General features: G+C 33.0%; 1 protein-coding gene and 1 non-coding gene across 2 annotated transcripts; both read right to left on the reverse strand.

Annotated features, from left to right (window-relative positions):
• Window positions 1-407: 407 nt before the first annotated feature.
• Tmem167a (transmembrane protein 167A) lies at window positions 408-23,103 on the reverse strand. Its single transcript, XM_046428139.2, has 4 exons — window positions 22,967-23,103; window positions 12,574-12,683; window positions 8,796-8,830; window positions 408-4,285 (listed from the first exon to the last, which is right to left on the reverse strand). Exons 1-4 carry the CDS (start codon window positions 22,967-22,969, stop codon window positions 4,215-4,217), a joined length of 219 nt encoding a protein of 72 aa, XP_046284095.1. The 5' UTR covers window positions 22,970-23,103; the 3' UTR covers window positions 408-4,214.
• On the reverse strand, window positions 11,911-12,045 carry LOC124082874 (small nucleolar RNA U109). Its single transcript, XR_006848529.1, has one exon. It is a non-coding gene; the product is annotated as a small nucleolar RNA U109 (small nucleolar RNA).
• Window positions 23,104-23,128: the final 25 nt, after the last annotated feature.

Raw genomic sequence — 23,128 nt, forward strand, 5'->3', positions numbered from 1 at the left:
TGATGGATACTCCTCACAAGCAAATTTTGGACATAGAATGACAGCTCCTTGCCAGAATGTTTGGGTATCTGAAGGCTCTTATTTGAGGTCAAAATTAACTTGTCAGTAATTAGTAACTGTCACTTTTACTAAAAACCAGATTTCAACTGTCTCTGGTAGAATTCAAGATTTCATATCCAAAGCAAACCACCCAATTCACTTAGGCTGCTAGAAGAAAAAGCAATGAGAGATTGTACAGTTTTCAGATAAAAACCAATAGAAACACTAGTTCCCCAAACCACTTGGCCAGCCATGAATTAAAATATAAATTAAAATAGAAAATTTCTTCATCCCTGTGACAACATCAATTTTTTAACTTTTAAAAACTCTTTTCATCATTCTGGCAAAAAGACAACACTAAGAGGCTCTTGAAAGTTCACTTTAATTTTTATTACACACCAGACATATGAACTAACCAGAGATTAGGATGAGTATCTCTATACTCTTAAAAATCACAGGACATATATCTCTTCCTTTTCCTAATATTGAAGTAGCATTTCAGATTATTTTGGGATTAGTCTGGGCAAAGTAAAAGAAATCATGGGAAGGCAGTATATGATGTTGGAGGTACTTTTCAGAAGCTATTAGTGATTTGCAGATTATCAAGGTTGAGTAGTACTCACAATGCTAATATTAGCTACATATTTTGAACATTTATTGTTAGTGGATGGATACCAAGGAAGTGAAGAGTGGTCCCTAAGAGTCTTCCAGTCTTGTTTGAGCTTAAGATTTAGTGATTTCTCAAAAGCTTGATAAAAGCGCAAGTCCCTGCTTACTGGAAATATTTTCTGGGCATCAAGACAGTGTAGTCACCCTAATTTCTTGGGGAGATGTGTGCTTTAACATCAGGGATGCTTTTGGCATGGAGTACAAGCTTCTGAAAATACTAACCTAACAGGTTATTGTCTCTAGCTACCTTCTTCTTGAAGGAGTTTTGTATTAGGCAGGAGGGAAAACATATTCAACTTCAATTTTGAGGTAGGTGATGGATAGGAATGAGAAAAATAAAAGATCCTTTAGGATTTAACATCTGTCCAGCTTTTTGGTTTCTGTCTTAATACTCTGCAGTGGGCACAAAAAACTAGGTATTTATTTATATCTTCATAACACCACTGTGCTCTTGCACCACACTTTCAAGTTCAGCTTTTCTACTGCTCTTCTGAAAAGAAATTCACATTCTGACAAAACTGTCACCCTCTTTAGTGTCTTATAAATAGATCCTGGGACTATCTCAGTAACTGTTATCCATTATATACATAACTTCATTTCTTACTACATTTTGACTACAGAGAAGAAACTGAGTACTTATCGCTTCTATTTTCAATAATCTAACATATGCATTCTATAAATGCTTTTTGACACATGAATATTTTATTTACAAGTGTTAAATCTTTTTCATAAAAGGAGGCAGAGATCTGTTTGTTTTTTACTTTGTAAACTTGGAAAACCTATTTCAGTCAAACCTGTTTTGTCCTAAAACTAGACTAATCATCTTATTACTAAGATGAAGAAGTCTATTACAAATTACATATTGCTATTTTTCCCAGCATGGAAAACTATTTTGAATGTGAACATGTAAGAACATTCAGGTGAGTGCCTGGAACAGTAGAACAAACTTTAACAAGACACTTTTGGACTTGAATCTCAACTTTTAAGTTTATGGGGGAATTCTATAGACTCTGGCTTTTTGATTGACCCTCTTTTAAGACTGCCCAGAAAGGAGACCTACCCCTGTTGCTAGCACAGCTGAAGCTAACCAGGAACTAAGTGTAAGCACAAAACAAAATCTCAGAGAGATTTTTAAAAGAAGCAAAAGCATGAAATGAAGCTAGGAAGAGCATCTGAACCTAGCATGGTATGAACTTCTGCATGCATCCTAACTTCAAGTTCTGTGGCAAGTCTATGTGACAGATGTAGGGGAGATCTTTTGATGCTTAGGCCAATCTTTAATCTTCTTTTACATCCCACCACCTTCCACCTACTAGTAGGCAAATATCTGAATATTCTGTGGGCTTAAAACCATCTACACTGCCCTTGGGTTAGAAAACAAGATTCAATGGTAACTCCTTGAAAAACATACATTAAAGAAAATGCTAATTGCTTTTCTTCATAGATCTTGTGTCTTTTCTCCACCTCCCAAAGAGCTTGTGTTTCAAAAGGTCAGAATGTTTTGGGTTAGGAATAAGCTGCCTCCCACTCTGTTCAACACCTATACATAGTACAATTTTATATGTTACCACAAAATTTTTTTCTTTTTTTTTTTTTTTTTCAATTTACTGAGCCACATCTCCAATCCTGTTTTGTATTTTATTTAGAGACAGTGTCTCACTGAGTTGTATAGCACCTCACTGTAGTTGAGGCTGGCTTTGAACTTGCGATCCTACTGCCTCAGCCTCCCAAGCTGCTGGGATTACAGGCATGCACTACCGCTCTGGGTACCATAAATTTTCCCAAGAAAATAATTTTTTCCTTTTCTTTCCACCTCCTTCTTGAAAATGCCAAATTAAAATATCTTAGAACTGATTTCTAGAATCCTCTTTCCTTTTTCATAACTAGATTTGTGTTATTAAAAAAAAAAAAAAAAAAAAAAAAAAGCTGACAGAGCTTTTGTGGAAAGTCCAGTTGGCAGCAGAGTTGGACAACACATGGCCACCCAGAAATTAGACCTAGAAAGGTGACTTCTCTGCATGGGTATGCTGACAAGTGTCCTATTTTGGGGATAGCCTAAAGATCCTTGACCTAATACAAAGCCCAAGATGTAGTTCAGAGTAGAAACAATTATCATAACCAGATTGCTTGTCCAAAATAAAATGCCACTTTTAACCAACCACAGACAGGGCAATACATTAGCTGTACTAGATGTTTCCTAGGATTCATTCCAAGTAGTTTAAAGTGGCCTTTAAAAACTGATAGTTTCAAATTCTATACTGTTTCTATAGAAACAGATACTAATAGATTAAAAATAACATCTAATTAATAAACACTACCTACAATGGGGAAATTTTTGGTAAGATTTAAGCTCCTCTTAGCTTGGAAATAGTATGTTAATTTTAGCTTGACCTAAAGAAATGTTAACCATAAATTTATAACTGTCCTCTTGTGAGATCTGTAAGTTATATTCCCAATATTTGTTTTATCGACTAAAAATTAGTCTTCCTTTGATAAAAAAGCTCAAAGAAAGATATTTATGCCATTAGTGTAGATGGTAGATATGAGATCTGTTTATCATCTAAAAAGTTATGAGAGATTCTAATTCAAGTTGGCAGAAAATAAACTAGATTGAAAGTGCTGTATTAAAATAATTAAACAAAAATTCAGTTCATTTGGGGGGGCAACTAAAATAAATGAACATTTTGAAAAGTCAACATTAAAAAGAATAAAAACCACTGAATTATCATCCTACAAATCATTCTGTTTTGTTCTTTTCATTCTAAGAATGTTATCTTTTTCAGAGAACAACAGCTAGCTGGTCCAACTCATGCTTAAGACATATCCATAGTCAATCAGCCTAGTCTAAATCCTCTTATATTAAATATAAACATTTTCCTAGTACTGCTTTTAAGTCACATCCCATTTATCTGACTCCTTAAGAACTGCATGGGCTTATTTTTAAATATTTTAAACACCTGTAATAAACTACAAAATTTGTTAAGAGTAGAGGCACTCTGGTTAATGGTCAAACTCGTATGGCCAGAGGAAAAGTAAGCATTATTGAATATGAATGCAATCCTTACCAACACAAAATTGAACCATTTCTCAATTAAAAAGCTAATCCAAAAAGGTCTCATTCTGTAAAGACTTATCATTTCTAAATCACAGTGAAAGGAACTTGAGTAATTCACCAATTTTGTTTTCTACTATGTGCCTTAAAAATACCCTACTAAAAACTGATATCAGACACAACAGAATGACATTTGCACAAAATGTAATATTGTAGCAACAGTACTGAGGTTGATTGTTACAGACTATTAAACTCTGTGTATCAAATGGTTGTATCTTAGTTATTTATACAGAACATTGGTCCAATAACATAAAAATAGAAAACACCATCTGGAAATTTCTCTCATTCAATGTTCAGAGATAAAAGGGTTAACTATTCTTTCCATTATTTTCTGCAGATAAGTCCTTGTTCACACTGAAGTCTGATGGCAATTAAATTCTGGCATTTTTCCAAGCTACTGTATGAAAAGGATGCTGAAGGCCATCACTACACAGCATACTGCAACATAAGGACTCTTTCGTTCACCTGTTGAAAAAAAGAAGATATTCATTTTGATAAAATGACTAACATGGAAGTGACAAGGCTATTACTATAGGAGAGAAATACACATGAACCAAGATAAAATTCTTGCCTCTGACTCCTACATACTGGGGTAGGAAGGAGAGAAACATAAAAAACATGTCAAATATGGAATGATTTAACCTGTACTGACTTATTTCTGAGACTAACTTCTTTTTAAGTATTTAGAAAACTCTGAAAGTGCCATTTCTATGTCACTGCATTAAGACAAAATATTAAAAAATATAATGCAGGATATGTAGGACAAAGATCCAAGAGAAATGATCTAAGTAACTCAACGAAAGTCAAAGAGTTAATTTTCTTCTTGTAAAAAATAATTTCTACCAATAAAAAGAAATTCACCATACAATATTTAGCCATAATTTTTTTTCCACTGGTAGCAGTTCATTACATGTACAGGAATATGAAGAAGAGGCATTCATGTATTAAAAAAAGGATATAAAATGTATAATAAAAAAACGTAGAGAGAATATTTCTGAGATAGATATTCACATAAAGTCTTTTATTAGGTGAGTATCCCTTGTCTGAAATACTTGAAATAAGAAGTATTTCAAATTTCAGATTTTGGAATATTTGTATAGACTTTACTGTTGAAGCATCCCTAGTCTAAAATCCTTAAATGCTCCCAAATCCCAAACTTTTTGAGCATCACCTCTGTGCTCAAAAAAATTTCAGATTTTGGAGCATTTTGATTTTCAGATAGGGATGCTCAATCATAGTCTGATTACTCAGGATCAGAAATACCTAATTTCAATTTCCACATTGTTTGAGGAGTATTTATATTTGAAGACTTTCCTTTGCATGATGTGTACCTGAAGCTGGCTTGGGAAATTACCTTGCAAACAGATCCAGTGATAGTAAGTTAATTCAAATTCATCTTGACTTTTTCTGTTTCTTTAGTAACTGCAAGGCTGTACTAGTTCATAATACACTAGGCATAAAAACAAAGGAAGGGGGAAGAAATCACATCTAGAAATAATCCTGAGCTATACCCAATGTCCTTTAGTAGAGATGGATTACAATTCCCTCATTTGTATTTTTCTATCACGTTTACAGTCAACTCTTGCCCAATAACCAAGTTCCTTTCTTAATCTAGGAAGTTCAGTTAACTAGCACTAGAAAATGTCAGTCTTGATCTCTCTTACTAACTAAAATCCTCAAGGCCATTTCCATTTTCAGAGTTTCCTCATCAAGTTCACACTGCCATACTATCAGTAAGTTTATATCTTTGGGCCTGTTCAATGACAATAGTTATAAAAATATTACACATATATACAAAAGCCAACATTTGGTATTTTTCTGAAAGTGGTTTTATATTCACAGACATTTAATGGACTGCCTTCCATTTAAAGGAAAACCCAGAACGTGAGAAAAATGTTTTTTACTGTACCATCACTTCAACTGAAAAATTTTTTTTAAAACTATAAAATATATTGGATCATAATTTTAAACAATGCTAACATTTTTAAGGTAAAAAAGCCAAGTCATTACACAAAACAAAAACACCTCCTTCTTCCAGAGATTTCAGGAGGATTTCATAAGCAAGTCTGTCACTTATTAGGGCCACTCTCCTTGTTTAGGACAGTCTTATTAAACACCTAAAGGAAGCAATTAATTCTGATCTAAGTTTTCCATCTGCTGAAAATTATTTTTTTAGGAAGTTCTTCTCTTCCTAATCCTCTGACTTAGAATGGTATAATTTACATATGGGTTTCATTTTCCTGTTTTTAATTTTCTTAAAAGAGATTGCCATCTGGTAGAGTTAAACATCTCTGGTTGAACTTGGATAAGAATGTTACTTCTTGTCTGGTCTTAGGTCTGTGTAAGTGAATGTGAAACAGTTGCTGTAATGTGATGTGTAACATGATCAGATGATTTGGCTAGGTCTTTTCCCATTAAACAGCATCCTTTCTTTGTGGATATATTGTGTGTCAAAAAAAGAAGAGCATGTGCTTGAGAAAGCAGCATATAACATCAACATTTTCAAAGCTACTTTGCTAAAATAAAAAGCTAATGTTTTCCACAACTGGCAAGAGGAATACTTTTAATTGACCCATTCAACCTATAGCCAAGGGAGGAAAATAGAAATAAGAGCAAGCCAAGACAAAAATTATAATTACATATTAAAATTATAAAATTATAATTAGACATAAAAATAGATTATAGGAGATCATTAATAAAGCTACAAACTATATTTCTTCACCTTCAACTATACTTTCTTTAGGCAATTGTGAACAGAAGTGTCACTCAGGCTGGCTACTGAATGGAGCTATACACATTTTTCTAGTTTATTACATAAAATAGACTTAAAATGCCTTAACATTTTCTTTATAAGTTAGCAATTAAACAATACAATTGAGATGGAACTTGGTCTAATTCCAGACCCGCTTTTCCATTGTTTTCTTTTTTTGCAGTTTACTTGAAGTATTCTTATTACTCCATTCCTTGGCAATGTTTTTATTTCTTTTTCAGGAAGATTGCCTCTTCAGCAAGCAGTTTGGTTTAATATATTTACATTAACCATTAGATATTAGCTATTAGCATTAACTATCAAGGGTGATATTTTCTCTCTATCTTTGTCTTCTGAGTTTTCTTTGAAGTGCTTAAGACTTTTTTTTTTTTTTGTTATTTCAGGGTTTGCAGCTGTCGTGAAAGACCGAGTGCCAGATAAGTATGCACCACAGATCTCTGTAAATCTAGGCCAGGCCTTCTCAACTCCAGCATTACAGAATCTTGGCATGCATAGTTCTGTTGTGAGGGGCTGTCCTGCACACCCTTGGATGTTTAGCAAGATCCTAGACTTACACTCACTGTATGTCTCCTATTCTGCTTTTGACAATTAAAACTTTCTTTAGACAATGCCAAATGTTTCTTAATAACCACTTATCTAGGCTACATCTGTGCTTTTACTAATTTAAGGTCAATGCTATTTCTTACAAAAGATCCTCATGCCTGACTTCCTAAGAGAGAATACAGTATGATCAGAGAAAAGGCAACTTAACATTTAAAAGCACATTGAATATCCTGGAAGATAATGTCAATTGCAAAAGTTACTATAGTATATGAGGGCCTTTATGCTTATACTATCATTTTCTACAAACTTGAGAGGCCAGGGAATATCATAATCTCATCATCACAGATTTAGAAAGGAATTCTGGATAATTTAGTATGCTTACAACTTATGGAAGTTGTTAGTGGGGTCTTGCCTATCATTAAACATTCAATAGAGAAAAAACTGTTGTGAAATTAGTTCAATGGTTAACATATGAATTTGGAAGAAGTGCTAAAGACTTCAGATACATTATATTGATTCCCAGATCATCTTCAGAAAAATTTGGTAAGTGGTATGAGAACTTAGTTTATATGTTTCCATCTCTAATAATTTTGTTTCAATCTTATAAAATTTCTGCATCTCCATGGAGATGAAAATCAAAGTAAAACACAATATTCTAAGGGGAACACAGTTTATCTGAGGAAATAACTTTAAATTCCCCAGCCTGTTTACTAAAGTTATATATTTGAGGCATCCAGGCTGTTGTTAGGCTGGCTAACTAGATTAAATATCTAATGCAGAAAATTCTTCTGCATTATGAAAGTACACAGCTTAGTGAAATTAAAAAGTAGGTACACATATATTCAATGTTAGAAGAAGAGTAATAAAATTTTTTTGGTTTGCATATAATCCCAAAAGGGTAATATTCATTTTCTATCCAAGTGTTGTTAATTAAGTACAAATTCAAATGCCATGGAATTTTTTTTTTTTTTTGAATCAGGCATGTTAAAAAAATGGTATAATTTATTATTCAACCATTTTGAATTTTCTAATCATTTTGAGTATACTATATGATGTGTGTAGTGATATTTTATATACATATGTGAGAATGGGATAAGAATTTAATATTATTTACATATAGAAACATACAAGTTTTGAATTATCTTAAGCTTTTCATTAGATGAGAAATCCATCCTCTTATCAAAATGGTACATAAGATACAGAACACCATGCTCTATACTATGAATATGTGTATATAAAATTATATATACATTTATTTAAAATCTCAAAATTAGGGATGCAAGATATTTGATATCTGAATTAGAGTGACTTTTCTTCTATTTTTTTAAATGTAGATGGACACAATACCTTTACTTTATGTGGTGCTGAGGATTGAACCCAGTGCCTCATATGTGCAAGGTGAGTGCTCCACCACTGAGCTATAACTCCAGCCCCTCTCTTCTATTTTCTAACTCCCTATTAATGAAATATTATGAAGTATTAATGAATCTAGTTTTAAATAGCATAAAAAAAAGAACTTGGAGCTCTACAAATTTTTGCAAAACTGCATGTAATTGGGAAGTCTGCACTTTTAAAACTGACATTTGACTTTTGTGAGTATGACACAAGTAAACTGATCAACATTTATAGCTGAAGAAATGAAGAGAAATCATAGACACTTACCAATTCTGGCACACTTCCAAAATATTCCCAATAGTCTGCACAGAATAAAAAAAAGTGGCTATTGATTACTGGGAAGTGTTAACTCATCCTGTCAATATCATATAGAAAATTAATTATACACTGTCATTTTAACACTTAAAACTCAGCTTCAAATCTGAAATCTGCTTGTTTGATGCTAAGCCACCATTTATGTATCAAAATAGGACACAATAGCATATCAACCATTAGTGGATAATGTTATGAATTAGAATATAGGTAGCGTAATAAGTCAAAACCAGTGTAAATTAATGTGAGAGTGGTAAAAGTTTGCATAAGGACTTCTTGTACTGATTCAGTCAACTTTATTCAAGTGCTTTACCACCTTCAAAAGCAGGGAAAAAAAGGAAAGAAAAGCAGAAAATTGCTCAATGGTGCATGCTTCTAATCCCAGTTATTTAGAAGGCTGAGGAGGGAGGACTGCAAGTCTGAGGCCAGCCTAAGTAAATCAGGAAGACTCTGTCTCAAAATTAAGATATTAAAAGGGCTGGGGATGCAGTTCAGTGGTGGAGCACTTGCTAGCACATGCATGATGCCCTTGTTCAATCCCTAGTACCACCAAAAGAAAAAAAAAGGGTAGAAACTTTGACAATTTAAGTATTAATTTTGAAAAAATGATACATAAACATAGGTTTTCGCTGAATTTTGACATTTATATAAAAATTTCTTATAGAATACTATAATTAAATAATCTATAATCATGAACTGCAGTGATACTGCTTACCTATGTCATTCAATAAAGGGAAATACAGTATATAGCAGTTTTTTAAAAAAATATTTCTTAGCTGTTTTTAATGAAAGACAAAAGTATGTAGCTTTTTTTAATTTAGGAAAAAGTTTCAGAGTTTAGGAGAAACTAAGTATGAGTTCACTAAATATTACCTTTAAAACACATATTCCATAAATAAGAACTGGAATGAAGGTGTTCTTTTCAACTCCATGAATAATTATAAATTAAATACATATAAATGGATACATTATTTATTTGACACATACAAAAAAGGAACAACTTTGAAAAGAATAAAGCAACTCTAACATCAATGAACAGAGATATCTAAAAAATAAAAATAAAAACATGGTAGACACTATTTTGCTGGTCTGACAAGACTAGAATTATAAATAGAATTACATGTGGTACAAATTAAGATAAACCAACAATATTTTCCCCTATAAAGACTGACTCAACAAAATCACAATACTTAAATTTCAGGGAAATTTATATGATACTTTTTTTTGGAATAGACAAATGGCTGGTGAATGAATCATTATATCTTAATAGTTAGGATTTTAAAAAATACTAAAATATTGGTTCAATTAATTCCCATATATGTTCTTCCTCCAAAAGTGTAACAACTTCCTGACCTCAAAGCATAGTCTCTCAGTTCATTTTAAATTAATGAGCAAAAATTTTATTATTTTATTTAAAAAAGTTTATTTCAAAAGATGGACATTCTGAAAAGTAAAACAAATTTACTGTAGGAATGAAAGGACAGTAACATTTCTGAAAGACACATTTCTGAAAGGAAGATAAGCTAATGTAAAAGGCTAGACTGTATTCAAATTTAGTCCTACTTACTGATGCATAACAGTGGGGAGGTTATTTATTCTCTTTAATATTAGCATAATTACTCTCATGGAGTTGTTTTCAGGAAAAAATGAGGGATTATATGGAAAGTCCTTATAATAGTGACTAATATGCTGTGTTTAGTAATATACAGGCTAAAGGCACATACGACACTAACACTAGACATTAATTAAAATTGGCTAACCAATCCTTAAAAAACAAATGCCAAATGTCTTCTTTGATATAAAGAGAGCAACTAAGATTAGAAAAGGGAAGAAGAGCATGAGGAAAAGATTAACATTAAACAGAGACGAGTGGGGGGGGAGAGAGAGAAGGGAAACTGTATGGAAATGGAAGGAGACCCTCATTGTTACACAAAATTACATATAAGAGTTTGTGAGGGGAAAGGGGAAAAAAAAAAAAAAAACAAGGGAGAGAATTAAAAAACAGCAGATGGGGTAGAGAGGGAAGATGAGAGGGAAGGGGAGGGGGGATAGTAGGGGATAGGAAAGGTAGCAGAATACAACAGTCATTAATATGGTATTATGTAAAAATGTGGATGTGTAACCGATGTGATTCTGCAACTTGTATTTGGGGTAAAAAATGGGAGTTCATAACCCACTTGAATCAAATGTATGGAAGATGATATGTCATGAGCTTTGTAATGTTTTGAACAACCAATAAAAAAAAAATTGGCTAACATTTCTTCATCAAAACAGAAGAAAAACAAGCTAAGCATATGTAAAGCCATATAGGTTCCTTGATTCTAAAAGCCGATTGATCACAATACCACTAATAATTTAAAGCTACTCTGGTTGAAGAGGTAGGCTGAAGTGCCTGGAGCAGGTTATCTGAAGCTCCTCCAAGACCCTCCATGGAAGAGTTTCAGCTGGCACTCCAATGAACATAGTCAGAAATCATTATATCACAGAAGCCATATCTTTACAAGTCTTATGTTCTAGAATAACAAAGTATCATCAAGAAAATGATTTTGGATTTTTCAACGTATTTCTCTACCTAGATATAGTTCTGCAATATCACAAGCATTTGTTAAAAAAATAGGAACTATTAAAATAGTTGATAAAAACTTAGTGTTATGGCTGTACATCAGTAAATAAATCTGTTGATATAGCTATAAGTTCAATAAAACTAGGAAAAAGATAAGTAGCAATGTTTTACTGCTGCTTAGTTCTGTATTATTTGAAGCAGCAAAAATGAAGTTATTTAAATAGTGCAGTTATCAAGAACCTGCTTTATCCAATCTGTCTAGACATCTCCACCTAAACATGGTATATATAATAAAGAAAAGGTGATTATGAATCTCATAAAAAACATGTAATTGTAACAGAAAGGGACAGTCTGTAAAAATTTCTTCTAAGGAAAACACATGTACAAATCAAAATAGTGCTTAACATTTATAAAGAAGAAACAAGGACTTTCAGAAAACTTTTGAATAGTAGACTGTATTAATCTAGACATTAAAATGTAAAAACAGGAATGCCTTTTTTGGGTTCTTTATGTTGGAGAAATATACTACCACTCAACCTCTACTGTAAGGTTGGCAGCCCTGAGAACTCCTTTGTTAATGTAGCATGTTATGGATACATTTCTGCACCTAAAGCATTGAGGGGCAGACATTTCCACATGCAAACTTTCTTCTGAAAGAAAAATTTCATAATAGGACCAGAAAAGTACAAATAGCCTATTGTACTATTATGTGCCTATTCTTTTAGTGACACGAATTCTTAATATTTTATTAGGTAGATATTATGTATTATATTAGAATTCTCAACACCTATGAGAATAAAGTGTTGAATAGTAAGTGCAATAGGAGTTCAGAGAAAAGGGCAGAATGGAGATGACAATGTGTACAAAGAAGATAGGACATTGTCATAATAGCTGATGGACAATTAATGTTTCCATCTTCAGTAGGTTAAACAAAATCCCTCAAATACATTTTTTTAACAGGTTAAATTTCAGGTCATACTTCAGATCACTTGTGAAATTTATCTTGTATTTAGTAAGATACTGTAAGTATAAAGTTTTGGATTTTTAAAGATAGGGAGAAAATATAAAAAGTGATTATAAACTAAACTACAAACAGAATTAAATTATCTAATGACTTTCATGGTAATTTACATTCAATGTCTGTAAGATCAGACATCATTAGTAACATACCCAGTTTTATTTCTGTCCAGGAGGCTGGGTGCCAAGGACCGGATATAAGCACAGGTACATATAAGCAGCAAGATTACAGTCAACAGACTCTGAAAATTGAAAATGGCAGACTAAAAAGAGAAAAAAACAAATTAATATCACAGGAAAAACTGTCTAAATAAGACATGCCAGACAAATACTTATTAAAACTCATGCTTTTAATTCTTCAACAAGGCAAACAGAATGACATGTCTGACAACACATAAAACCAGAATTATGAACTGTTCCACAGGTGCATATTCCTCTGCATTTTTTGGGCTAACGAATGCAGGAGACGCAACAGAAACTGTCAATTCCAAAACTTGTAAAATTTTGTAATTCAAAATAGCTGATCACAGCAAATCAATATGTAATAAACACAGACATTCTAGACAGAACACCATGGTCTCCAAGCTCTTCCAGTAGCTAGCCATATGATCAGTGAAATAACTGGTGTAAATTTCGGTTTTAAATCTGTAAAGCTGGGGGAGATTGGGGAAAAAAGATTAAATGTTGACTAAAGCTTCTTTCAATTTTGAACTTTTTCTGGGATAAATATGCTTTAAGAGATCATGTTCCATGCCTGGACAAACAGTAGGCAATTAGACAATGCTTGCTTTTCTATTTCTTTTTTTTCCCCTGTAGACTCTTTGAAGTCATTAGTCAATAGTTCTTATTCTAAAGGTTAACAAAGGAATCATAAGAAACCATAAGTTTTCACAGTCAAGGTATGCTTACTCTTTAAAAAAGCTCAAGCGTCACCGTTTTCAGGATGTCTCCTTGAACATATCTGCTTCCGCTCTCATATTTCATTTAGTATACTCTTTTCTATTTCCACAAAAAAATGCAACTTTTGTTATAATAGTCATCCCTGAAAGGTGGACACTGTTACCAGACTCTCAAGTCTCTAGCAACTGACCATGTGCTTGATACAAGGCAGAAGGCCAAACAAAAATGTTTGAATAAAAAATTTTGCTGTATTTTGCTTATAGGTTGATATTTAAACCTATAAGTTTTATCTAACTCTTAACTCTGAATTCCTCAAATTTTCTGTTACTTAATATAGTCTAAAAAAGATAAAAATGATTTGTAATTACCATTTTAATACTTCTCTATGCAAATAACTACATGGATATAGCAAAGGTAAAGTTTAATGTGACTTAAATTTTAATTGAATTGGGTTTTAACTTTGTACCCTTCAAAGCAAGTGATAACTACAGATTGATTTTAGATAGAACACACAGTAGTACCTCACAATGCTCATCTTTCAAAGGTCACATTTTGAACATGTACATGAATATTTTAATAAACAGTATTAGATAATAACCTCATGAAATACAAAGCAAACTGCCTCCTAGCCAACATGACTAAATGTATACTTAGCTTGTATTCTGTTTGGGGAACAAGGCCAGATGCTGGGGGGCATGATGCCTTCCTTCTAGTAGTTTATGGCTAACAACAATTAGTGATATTCACTAAGTGCTTGTTTTGTACTATTTATCTTCATTATCTGATATAGACATTATTATTACCTTTCCATTATAGATGAAAGGTACACAACAGCTAGAAGAGCTAGAAAAGGACACGTCCTTTTAAAACTAAATAACAATACACTGTAGCATGTGCAAGTAATGGCTTGAGCCATGGGGACAAAGAACGTTTCCACGAAGAAAAGTTGAGAAGAAAGCAGGAACAATTATAATTCAAGAGGGAACAATTTAGAATAGAGGACAGGCTCCAGAAGAGACAGAAACATGGGATGGGGCGGATGGGGGGTGCAACACAGAAGAAGGAATCTGTATGTTCAGGAAATAATGAGCAGACTTACTGTATTAAACAGAACAAAGATTCCTGTAGTTAAGTGGTTGGAAAAGAAATCTGCAAAGTGCATTTATCATCTTTCTAATGGAGTATGTTAATTCACAATTTTGTCATGTGTTTTTCTTTCCTCTCCTGAATGCCTTCTTAAACATGCTTAAATGATGATGTCCGAGACTAGTTTCTTAGTATGTGTGTGGTAGGAGAGAGGTAGGGTCAATGATGAAACACCGGTTATATGAAGATTTATCTTACCCTTCTTTTTACCTTTGTGTGTTTTAACTTTTTTCATAATAAAAGATAAAGAGGCACTTAAAAACATGCCTGCTATTAAACTGGAGTATGTATATATACATTTGTGTTTGAAACTATTTACAAATGGAAATTGTTTAGAAGTACAAAATATATGATACATACATCTTAGCTTTGGGGTTTAAAGACTCTAAAATTTAAACAAATAATCTTAGATGGCAAAGTTTTATAGATGTTCTTAGACTCTGGTCAAAAGAGTGTTTCTAAGTTACAGACATTAGCCTGTTACCTATAGCATTCTTCTTAATGTTTTGCATCTGCAAACCCCTGACACAAAATTGTAGTCTCAGGGATAAAGGAAACAGATGTCCCTATTCAGTAATAATAACTAGGATCTTCAATATGAAAATGTTATTAAAGATGATGAGTATATATGATCACAAAAAATAAGTAAAACTCATTTACTGAGTTTAATTTTTTCAGATCCTTTAAATCATTAAGTCTTCTTCAAAATACTGTTTTTCTGAATATGCCATCTGTTTTCAACTGATTGGTACACTGATTCATTCTTCCAGTCTTAATTCCAGAATCACCTGCTCTACACACCAATCAGAATCTTAGTATGTCCACGTACTCTATACATATATTCCTATGTTAGCATCCCTCAACTATGGTATAATTGTTTCCTCCATTTTTAAATTTTTTTTTATCTTTCCTATACTATTAAATGAATATATAGCAGTTGCTAAAAAATCATGAATGAACAATAATATTTTAACAAACACAAAGCACACACAGATTCCAAATTAACAATAAGCATTATTTAAAACCAGACAATATTCAAGAGAAACACCCACATATTTCTGAACCTTTATATTTATTTGTCAAAGATATTTTGGAAAATGAAGTGAAAAAAAATTCTCAGGTCCAGGGTCCACCTAAGTTTCAGTTGTAGTCTAATAGCTAATAATCTTCATTTTTGTGCCTGATGAAACCAATGTTTTAAGACTATAGACAGTTCCCAATTTACAATGGTTTGACTTTTTCAACTTTATAATTGTGCCAAAGCAATACACATTCAGTAGAAACTATACTTCCAAGTATTGAATTTTTTTCTAGGCTAGTGGTATGTAGCATGATACTCTTCCTGATGCTGATCAGTGGCCGTGAATGCAGCTATACTTTAAAGTGCTATGTCACTAAACTATGATGTTGAGAATGTTAGGTGTATTAAATGCTTTTGCAACTTTATTTTCAACTTATGATATACTTACTAAGGACATTATCTCACTGTAAATGCATAAGCACCTATACATAAAATTAAGAGCTACTTTAATAAAAATACAAATAGAGCACTCACACAATAAAGACTAATCCTTCATTTTAAAGATCGGGCTTTTATCAATAACATCAGTGAGAAAATACACTTTCATTATATACACTTATTAAAACAAAACCTAGCTAGATGTGGTGGTATATGTCTGTAATCCTAGCTACTCAGTAGGCTGAGGCAGGAGAATTTTAAGTTTAAAGCCATCTTTTGCAAATCAGTGAAACCCTATCTCCAAATAAAAAATAAAAAGGGCTGAGAATGTATCTATCTCAGTGGTAAAGCACTGAAAAAGTTCAATCTCTAGCACCACAATTAAAAAAAAAAAAAAAAAAGCCTAAGTCTATACCAAGAATGACTTAAGAAGATTACTGATGTTAAACCATGGGAGCTGGGGCTGGAGCTCTGTAGCAGAGCACTTGCCTAACATGTGTGAAGCACCAGGTTCAATCCCTAGGACCACATAAAAATAAATAAAATAAAGCCATGCTGTCCATCTATAACTACAAAAATTAAAAAAAAAATTAAAAAATGCACAGTAGGAAAGGAAATAAGGAAATATTTATAAAAACAACTTTTATCTCATACTGGCACTCTATTTTAGGAATTCTTATTTAATAGGTGAATAGAAATATGGATATCATATTTATAGTATTCCCACTGCTAGTACTTTGAATTTGAAATAAGAAGGCAGGTGTTGTATGGCTGCTTTCCTAGCTTCCTACAAATTCACATTAATCTTGGTTTGATTCTCCCCAAAGAAATAAATGCTCATTTTTCACGTTGCTGACCAAAATAAGCTGACTTTGAAAAGAAAAAAGGAATTCTCTACGGCAAACAGATCTTTCTGTATAGTTTTTTTGCCAACTGTACTAAAATAATAATCAAGGGACAGAATTTTACAACCAAAGATATTAAAGATTCAGATTCATTTTAACATAGATGTATATTATTCATGATTAAAGATATTATATCGATAGTTGATATTTTACATATGTAATTATAATTTAAAAAACAAAAATATGCAATAAGTTACCTAATATATCATAAAATCAAAGTACATTTTATACTTTTCAATACCTTTGTTTCTAAAAATGCCACATTTTCCTCATAGGAAATGTAGTTTATAGGAATAATACTGTAAAAACTTAATCCTATGTCTGAACATCAAAAAAATCAAGTTGTGAAAAACAGTGTCATAAAAGCAAAGGTAAAGATTTCTAATGATCTCTATAATCATTTATAAAATAGTAGTTATGACACTGGCTCTTCTTTGCATAAACATGTATTCATGCCGGTTTCTTTTCTTTCTTTCTTTTTTTAAACAAGATATCACTATAGGAGTAAGTTTCCTAAAACTATCCTTAAAAAACAACAAAGAATGAACAACTTTCCTTAAGTACGCAGAGCTCTTCGATCTTTTTAGTAGTGGAGGATAGTGCAATGATTAAGGTCAATGGCCTCTAGACTAGTTCTGAAAGTACTTTCTCCTAGCTGTATGACTTTGGCTATGCTTACTTTGTGCTTTAGTTTCCTATCTGTAAAAAGGGAGATTATTTTACTGTTATTGATAGCCAAATTAATCTATTCTCTAACCAGTAAAGGTGTTTTGAGGTTGTTAGAGGGGGAAGGGAGTACTAGAATTGCTGGATGGAAAACAAGTCACATTTCGCATTTTGATGTGTGCTCTAGTTTGCATTCTATAAAGGTTGTACATACACACACGTATTTGTAATTTTACTGAATTTAAGAGTTTTTGTGACAGAATTTAGATAGCTCAAATATTTTATATGCACTGTAGAAGATGTTGAAAAGTAAAACTTTCCTCTCTAAATCAAAAATGGGTTTGGTAGTTCCTTCTAGAGACTCTGGGAAAGAACCTGTTTCCTTGCTTCTAGAGACCCCCCCATTCCCTCTTAAGTATCCTTGTAATTAAACTGCCCCTTGTCCTCATAATCCAGAATAATGTCTATATATCAAAATTCTGAACTTAAATCATATAGGCAAAGTCACTCTTGCGATGTATGATAACATTCATTGGTTTGGGGTGGGGAGACATTCTGTGTACTATACCTATAAATATTTCTTTTCTATAAAGGATATCAATGACATTTCCTTGAAATTGTGCTGCATATGGCACCTTCTGGTATACAATTTCCAATAAAATCAGAATAGTAACCCTTGAGGTTGTGAATTGTACCTACCCTGCCTTGTCTTGTGCTGATTCTTCTAAAATGGCATAGTAGGTCCTCAATTTTTCTTCCAAATCTCTTCTATTATTACTCTGTATTGCAGAGCTATCCTCCTGCTTATAACTAATCAGAACTTCTGATAAGCTTTAAAGTAATTAGTGCTATGGCACCAAGTTAATTTATCCAAACCAGAAAAAATAAACTTGTTGACCCAATTACTTTGTATAAGCATTATGAAATAAATAATTAGTAAGGTATTTTGAAAGAAATACAATAATTAAGATTTTTCATTGCTTATCTTATCATTATATGCAATAATTTATTAATGAATAGATGGACACTGCTTAATGCAACACTAATGTATTGAACATGAAATTACTTGCAATGTTGCTAAACCTTTTACAATTCTATATTCTTAAGTCCATTTAAAAATTAGGAATATCTTCTTCAGATTCAATTTGTTATCATATTTTATCTATTAAGATAAAATTTCTTGAGTCATTCTTGAATGCTAAAATTATATTCATTGAGTTTAAATGTAAGAATGAAAATTCTATATAGGAGATTTGTTAAAAAAAATTTTAATGGGGAAAGAGCCAATCAATACAAAGGTACAAAAATACCCCATGAGAAAAGCAAAACTATACACATCAGTATGCTAAACATGCTTTACTTAGGCAATGCTCAATGATTGGCTATTAACCATACTTAATCTACAGAAAGAACTTCGAACCTATAGTATTTTCATTAGTATTCAATCACTTTGGCTCAATGTAGTGTATTTAACTTTAGAATTATGTTGACTGTTTCCTATGCTGGAAATAAGTTTTTAAAAAATATTTATTTCTTAGTTTCAGATGGACACATATCTTTATTTTTATGTGGTGCTGAGGATTGAACCCAGGGCCTCATGCATGCTAGGTGAGCACTCTACCACTGAGCCACAACCCCAGCCCAGAAATAAGTTTTACTGACATAATTCCTCTGGCATAAATCAAGACCTTTTAAAACAAACATTGAATACTAAACACAGAATTTAGAAACTTTTATTAATATCTACTTATTTTTTTTCAAACTAGTTTATTCCTCTCTGGTGGTACAGAGGAACAAAGAAATGACATTCGTGACCTAATTATGATAAAAATTATACACTACTGGAAAAGTGGGTCAGTATTTATCATTTACAAATATAGGTCAGGTTAGCATTTTCCAATTAGTTTCTACTTGTAAACTCATATATGCCACTACTGTCTCTTAAAATGGAAAACAGGAAAATGCAGGATAAACATTAGCCTCAAATGAATGTACATAACCCATTTCCTTAGCACCAGTGGCTACTAAACATTTGCATTATTTAATATATAAAATTTGTCCTTGGACAAATTTACATTTTTACTTATCCGTTTCATTTGTAAAGTGAGGGTGATGGGTTAAATGTTCATTTGACCTTGCCAGTCTTGTTTCAAAAAGCTATACCCTTCTCTCCTCTATTTAGGAGTATACTTAAAAACCTCCCATGGTTATGAGTAAAGCTGCAGTCTGTTGTAGATATACCTCAACTGTTCTCCACCAGCAAAACCTGTGGCCATTTATAGTTATCTTCATTGAAAGATATCTACAGTGACTTTACCATTTGTGCTGCTCAGTTTTGAAGGTATTTTATATACAACTCAGATTTAAATATAAGACTATGAGGATGTCAAAAATTTTTAAGAAAAGAAATATGCAAAACTATGAAGAACAGAGTGAAAAAGAATGAATAAATGCTTCATATGAGTCTGATAAAATGATGTGACCAAAGGTTATTCTGAAGGACCAAGAGTAAATCATGCTATAAGGGACCATTTGACCATGCAATCAGAAAAGACAAAGACTGATAAAATGGTAATGCTTCTGAAAACTGGAGGTCAGACATGGTATAAACCCTGGCTGCTCATCATAATCATCTAGGGCTTTTAAAAACAATGTCCCGAAATATGTTCTTATCTGGTCTGGAATCTGTTGTTTCTCAAAACTCCCAGAAAGTTTTTACTTGCAAAGTTAAAAGCACTTTGGTAAGAGGACTTACATTCCATCAGATTTCTATTAGTCTAATGCTGTGGTTCTCACAGTGAAGTTCATATAACTCTTTCAAGGGTTTATGAGGTCAAAACTATTTTAATAATACATGAAGACATTTGCCTTTCTACTGTGATGCCACATTGATAGATGATGCAAAAGGAATAGTGGCAACAGAATTATTACCTTAATCCCCCCACCCTATTCAAACCTTGCTTTTTCTTTTAAATTTTTAGCAGAATTTATGGCATTATTTTGTAGTACACACAGCACAGGTTTGGTGACAAAAGGAGTCATTAAGTTTAAATCTTAGCTTCACTATTTATATGTGCTGTGATCTTAGACAAGAGACTTAACATTTTTATCTATTTCTTTTTTCATTTATAAAATATGGCCAGTAGTACTTTTAATATAAAACTGCACAAGCTTCTTTTTTCTTAAAAGAATTAAAATCTTTGTATGAGTTTTTTGTTTTAAATTTTAACAGTTTAAGGGAATATCCAGCAGGTTATCCCTGTCTCAGTTCAAGTTCCTCTTCAATATTACCAGTTACCTGTGTATCCTTTCACAGCCATTCTACACATATAAGAATACCTATAGTTGGTCCTCTGTATCTGTGGGTTCAAAATCTATGGATTCAACCAAGCATAGACTGAAAATACTGGGAAAAAATTGCACATCTGTACTGAACATGTTTCTTGTCATCATTCCCTAAACAATACAGTATAACAACTATTTACCCAGCATTTATCGTATTGGGTACTAAAAGTAATACACAGAGAATTTAAAGTACATGGGAGGATGTGTCTATACTGTATGCAAATATACCATTTTATATAGGGGGGTGAGTATCTGAGATTTTAGTATACTTGGGAGGGTCCTAGAATCAATCTCCCATGGGTGATAAGGGACAATTGTATGTTTGAGAGCAACAAATCACTAGACTTATTTTACCCACAATTCTATTGTTTCTATTCATAGCATGAAGATTTCCAGCACTTACATATTAAAATGTTTGGGTTCTGACTTCACTATTTGCTAGGTGCATGATTCCAGGTACTTTCTTACACCTCATTTCCTTTATCCACAAACATCTACTCAGAAGTTGTGAGCGTAAAATAAAACAATGCATATAAATTATTTTTTTGAATAGAACCTAGTACATTGTAAGTACTAATGAATGAAAGCTATTATTGTTATTTTTGGAAAAGGAAGCACAGTAACATAGTTTACTGCTGATCTTAAAACTATATCTTGCTTTTAGCTGGTGTATTGATAGATATTGAAAAGAAGGATGTATCTTTGTCTTGTATTATGAGTAAAACAATTCAATTTCAGCTTCTAGGAAGATATGCAAGAATGAGTCTTCCTAATTCTTTTAAATTGAAAAATGAACACAGTTTTTGCTAAATTAAATAAGTTAAATGATACCCCGAAAAGCAAATGTATTGTATATTGTAACAGGTGGGAAAAGAAGCTGAAAGAGAAAATAAAATCCATACTCAGAGAAGGATTAATGTACTAATAAACTTATCTCCTTTAATAGAGAAATTTGACTTATACCTAATTATATTCAAACTTGCCAGCAGAATGTAGGTGACATTAATAATTATTTTTCAACTATAAGTCTGAGATTTGTGTGGTATATGGGATTCTGCAGAAACTTCTAAGAACACAAACTCAGTAATATTTTGCCATGGAAATTCTTAGCTTTTGGAAGGGTCATGGTTGCTTTTGACTCTATAAAAACAGGCATATATCGGATTGGCATGCTCATAAAGGCTATATTTGGCACACTGATTTCATAACTTCACCATGAGGGCTTTGTGGAAGGCTGCTGGCATTTACCATAACAAAAGTAAAATGCTTTCAGATATAGCTTCAGAGATTTACATTACATCCATCTCCTGGTGGCCCTGGCTTTACTTCTTTCCTTTGCAAATATCTTTTGCGATTATCCTTACTTAATATCAACACTTTTCTATGAGACCTAAATTACCAAAGGAATCTACAATAAAACAAAATAAAATAAAATACATTTAAGAAAGTAATGCAGGCAGGGATGGAAGCTGAGGTCAAACATAACTATGAGAAGTACATTAAGCTATTAGACGAGAAACCAACTTTTGCTCTGAACTTCAATTATTAAAACCTACAGTTTGGAATGAAGCATCTTTAGGATTGCGGAAAATAATTTGGAAAGGGTACAAAAGGCCACTGATTCAACAGGTGAAATTAAAGATGTTGAGTCTGATGTAGAAAAAACAAACAAACAAACAAAAGAACAAATAAAACCCGGGTCAAGCACGTAGGGAGAGCTAAGGAAACACAAAAATGAATTAAAAAAAAAAAAAAAAAAAAGAAGCAGATGATAGAGAAGCTCTAAAATTCCAAAGAGTCAATGTCCACAGATAACCTATATAACCGACCGGTTAAGTCAAAACAGCGCATTCTCCCTTAACAAGGAAGGGCGAGCCTCAGCTAGAAGGGCTGGGATCCGAGACTACGGGGTCCTCTTTGGAAGGTCAGCCCGGATTCTCCCTGGTTGGACGTGCAGGGGCACATGGCTCCGTGGCCTGTGCACCCTCCGAGACCCGGGAAAATCAAGTTAGTGACAGAACACTTTGGCTCGTGCACCCAGGGCGCCCGCACAAACCCGCTGCCCTAGTGCGAGGAACAGACCCTGCTCGAAGCTAAGTCGCAACCCGGTAGCCCCGATTCTTACCATAGTGAGGCCAGCGATGCCCCAGCCACATCACCCTTCCGGGCCCAAGGCGGAAGAGGCGTGCACGCCCCACATGCCCTTCTTGATCTCTTCAGCAGTCCGGTTGGGCCTATCACGGCACCTCCTCCGCAACTTCTCGAGACCGACGCTAGGATAGGCTGC

Source organism: Marmota monax, unplaced genomic scaffold (genome assembly GCF_021218885.2).
Source record: "Marmota monax isolate L192 unplaced genomic scaffold, Marmota_monax_Labrador192_F-V1.1 WCK01_AAM20220418_F8-fsc00018, whole genome shotgun sequence".
Classification (NCBI taxonomy): domain Eukaryota; kingdom Metazoa; phylum Chordata; class Mammalia; order Rodentia; family Sciuridae; genus Marmota; species Marmota monax.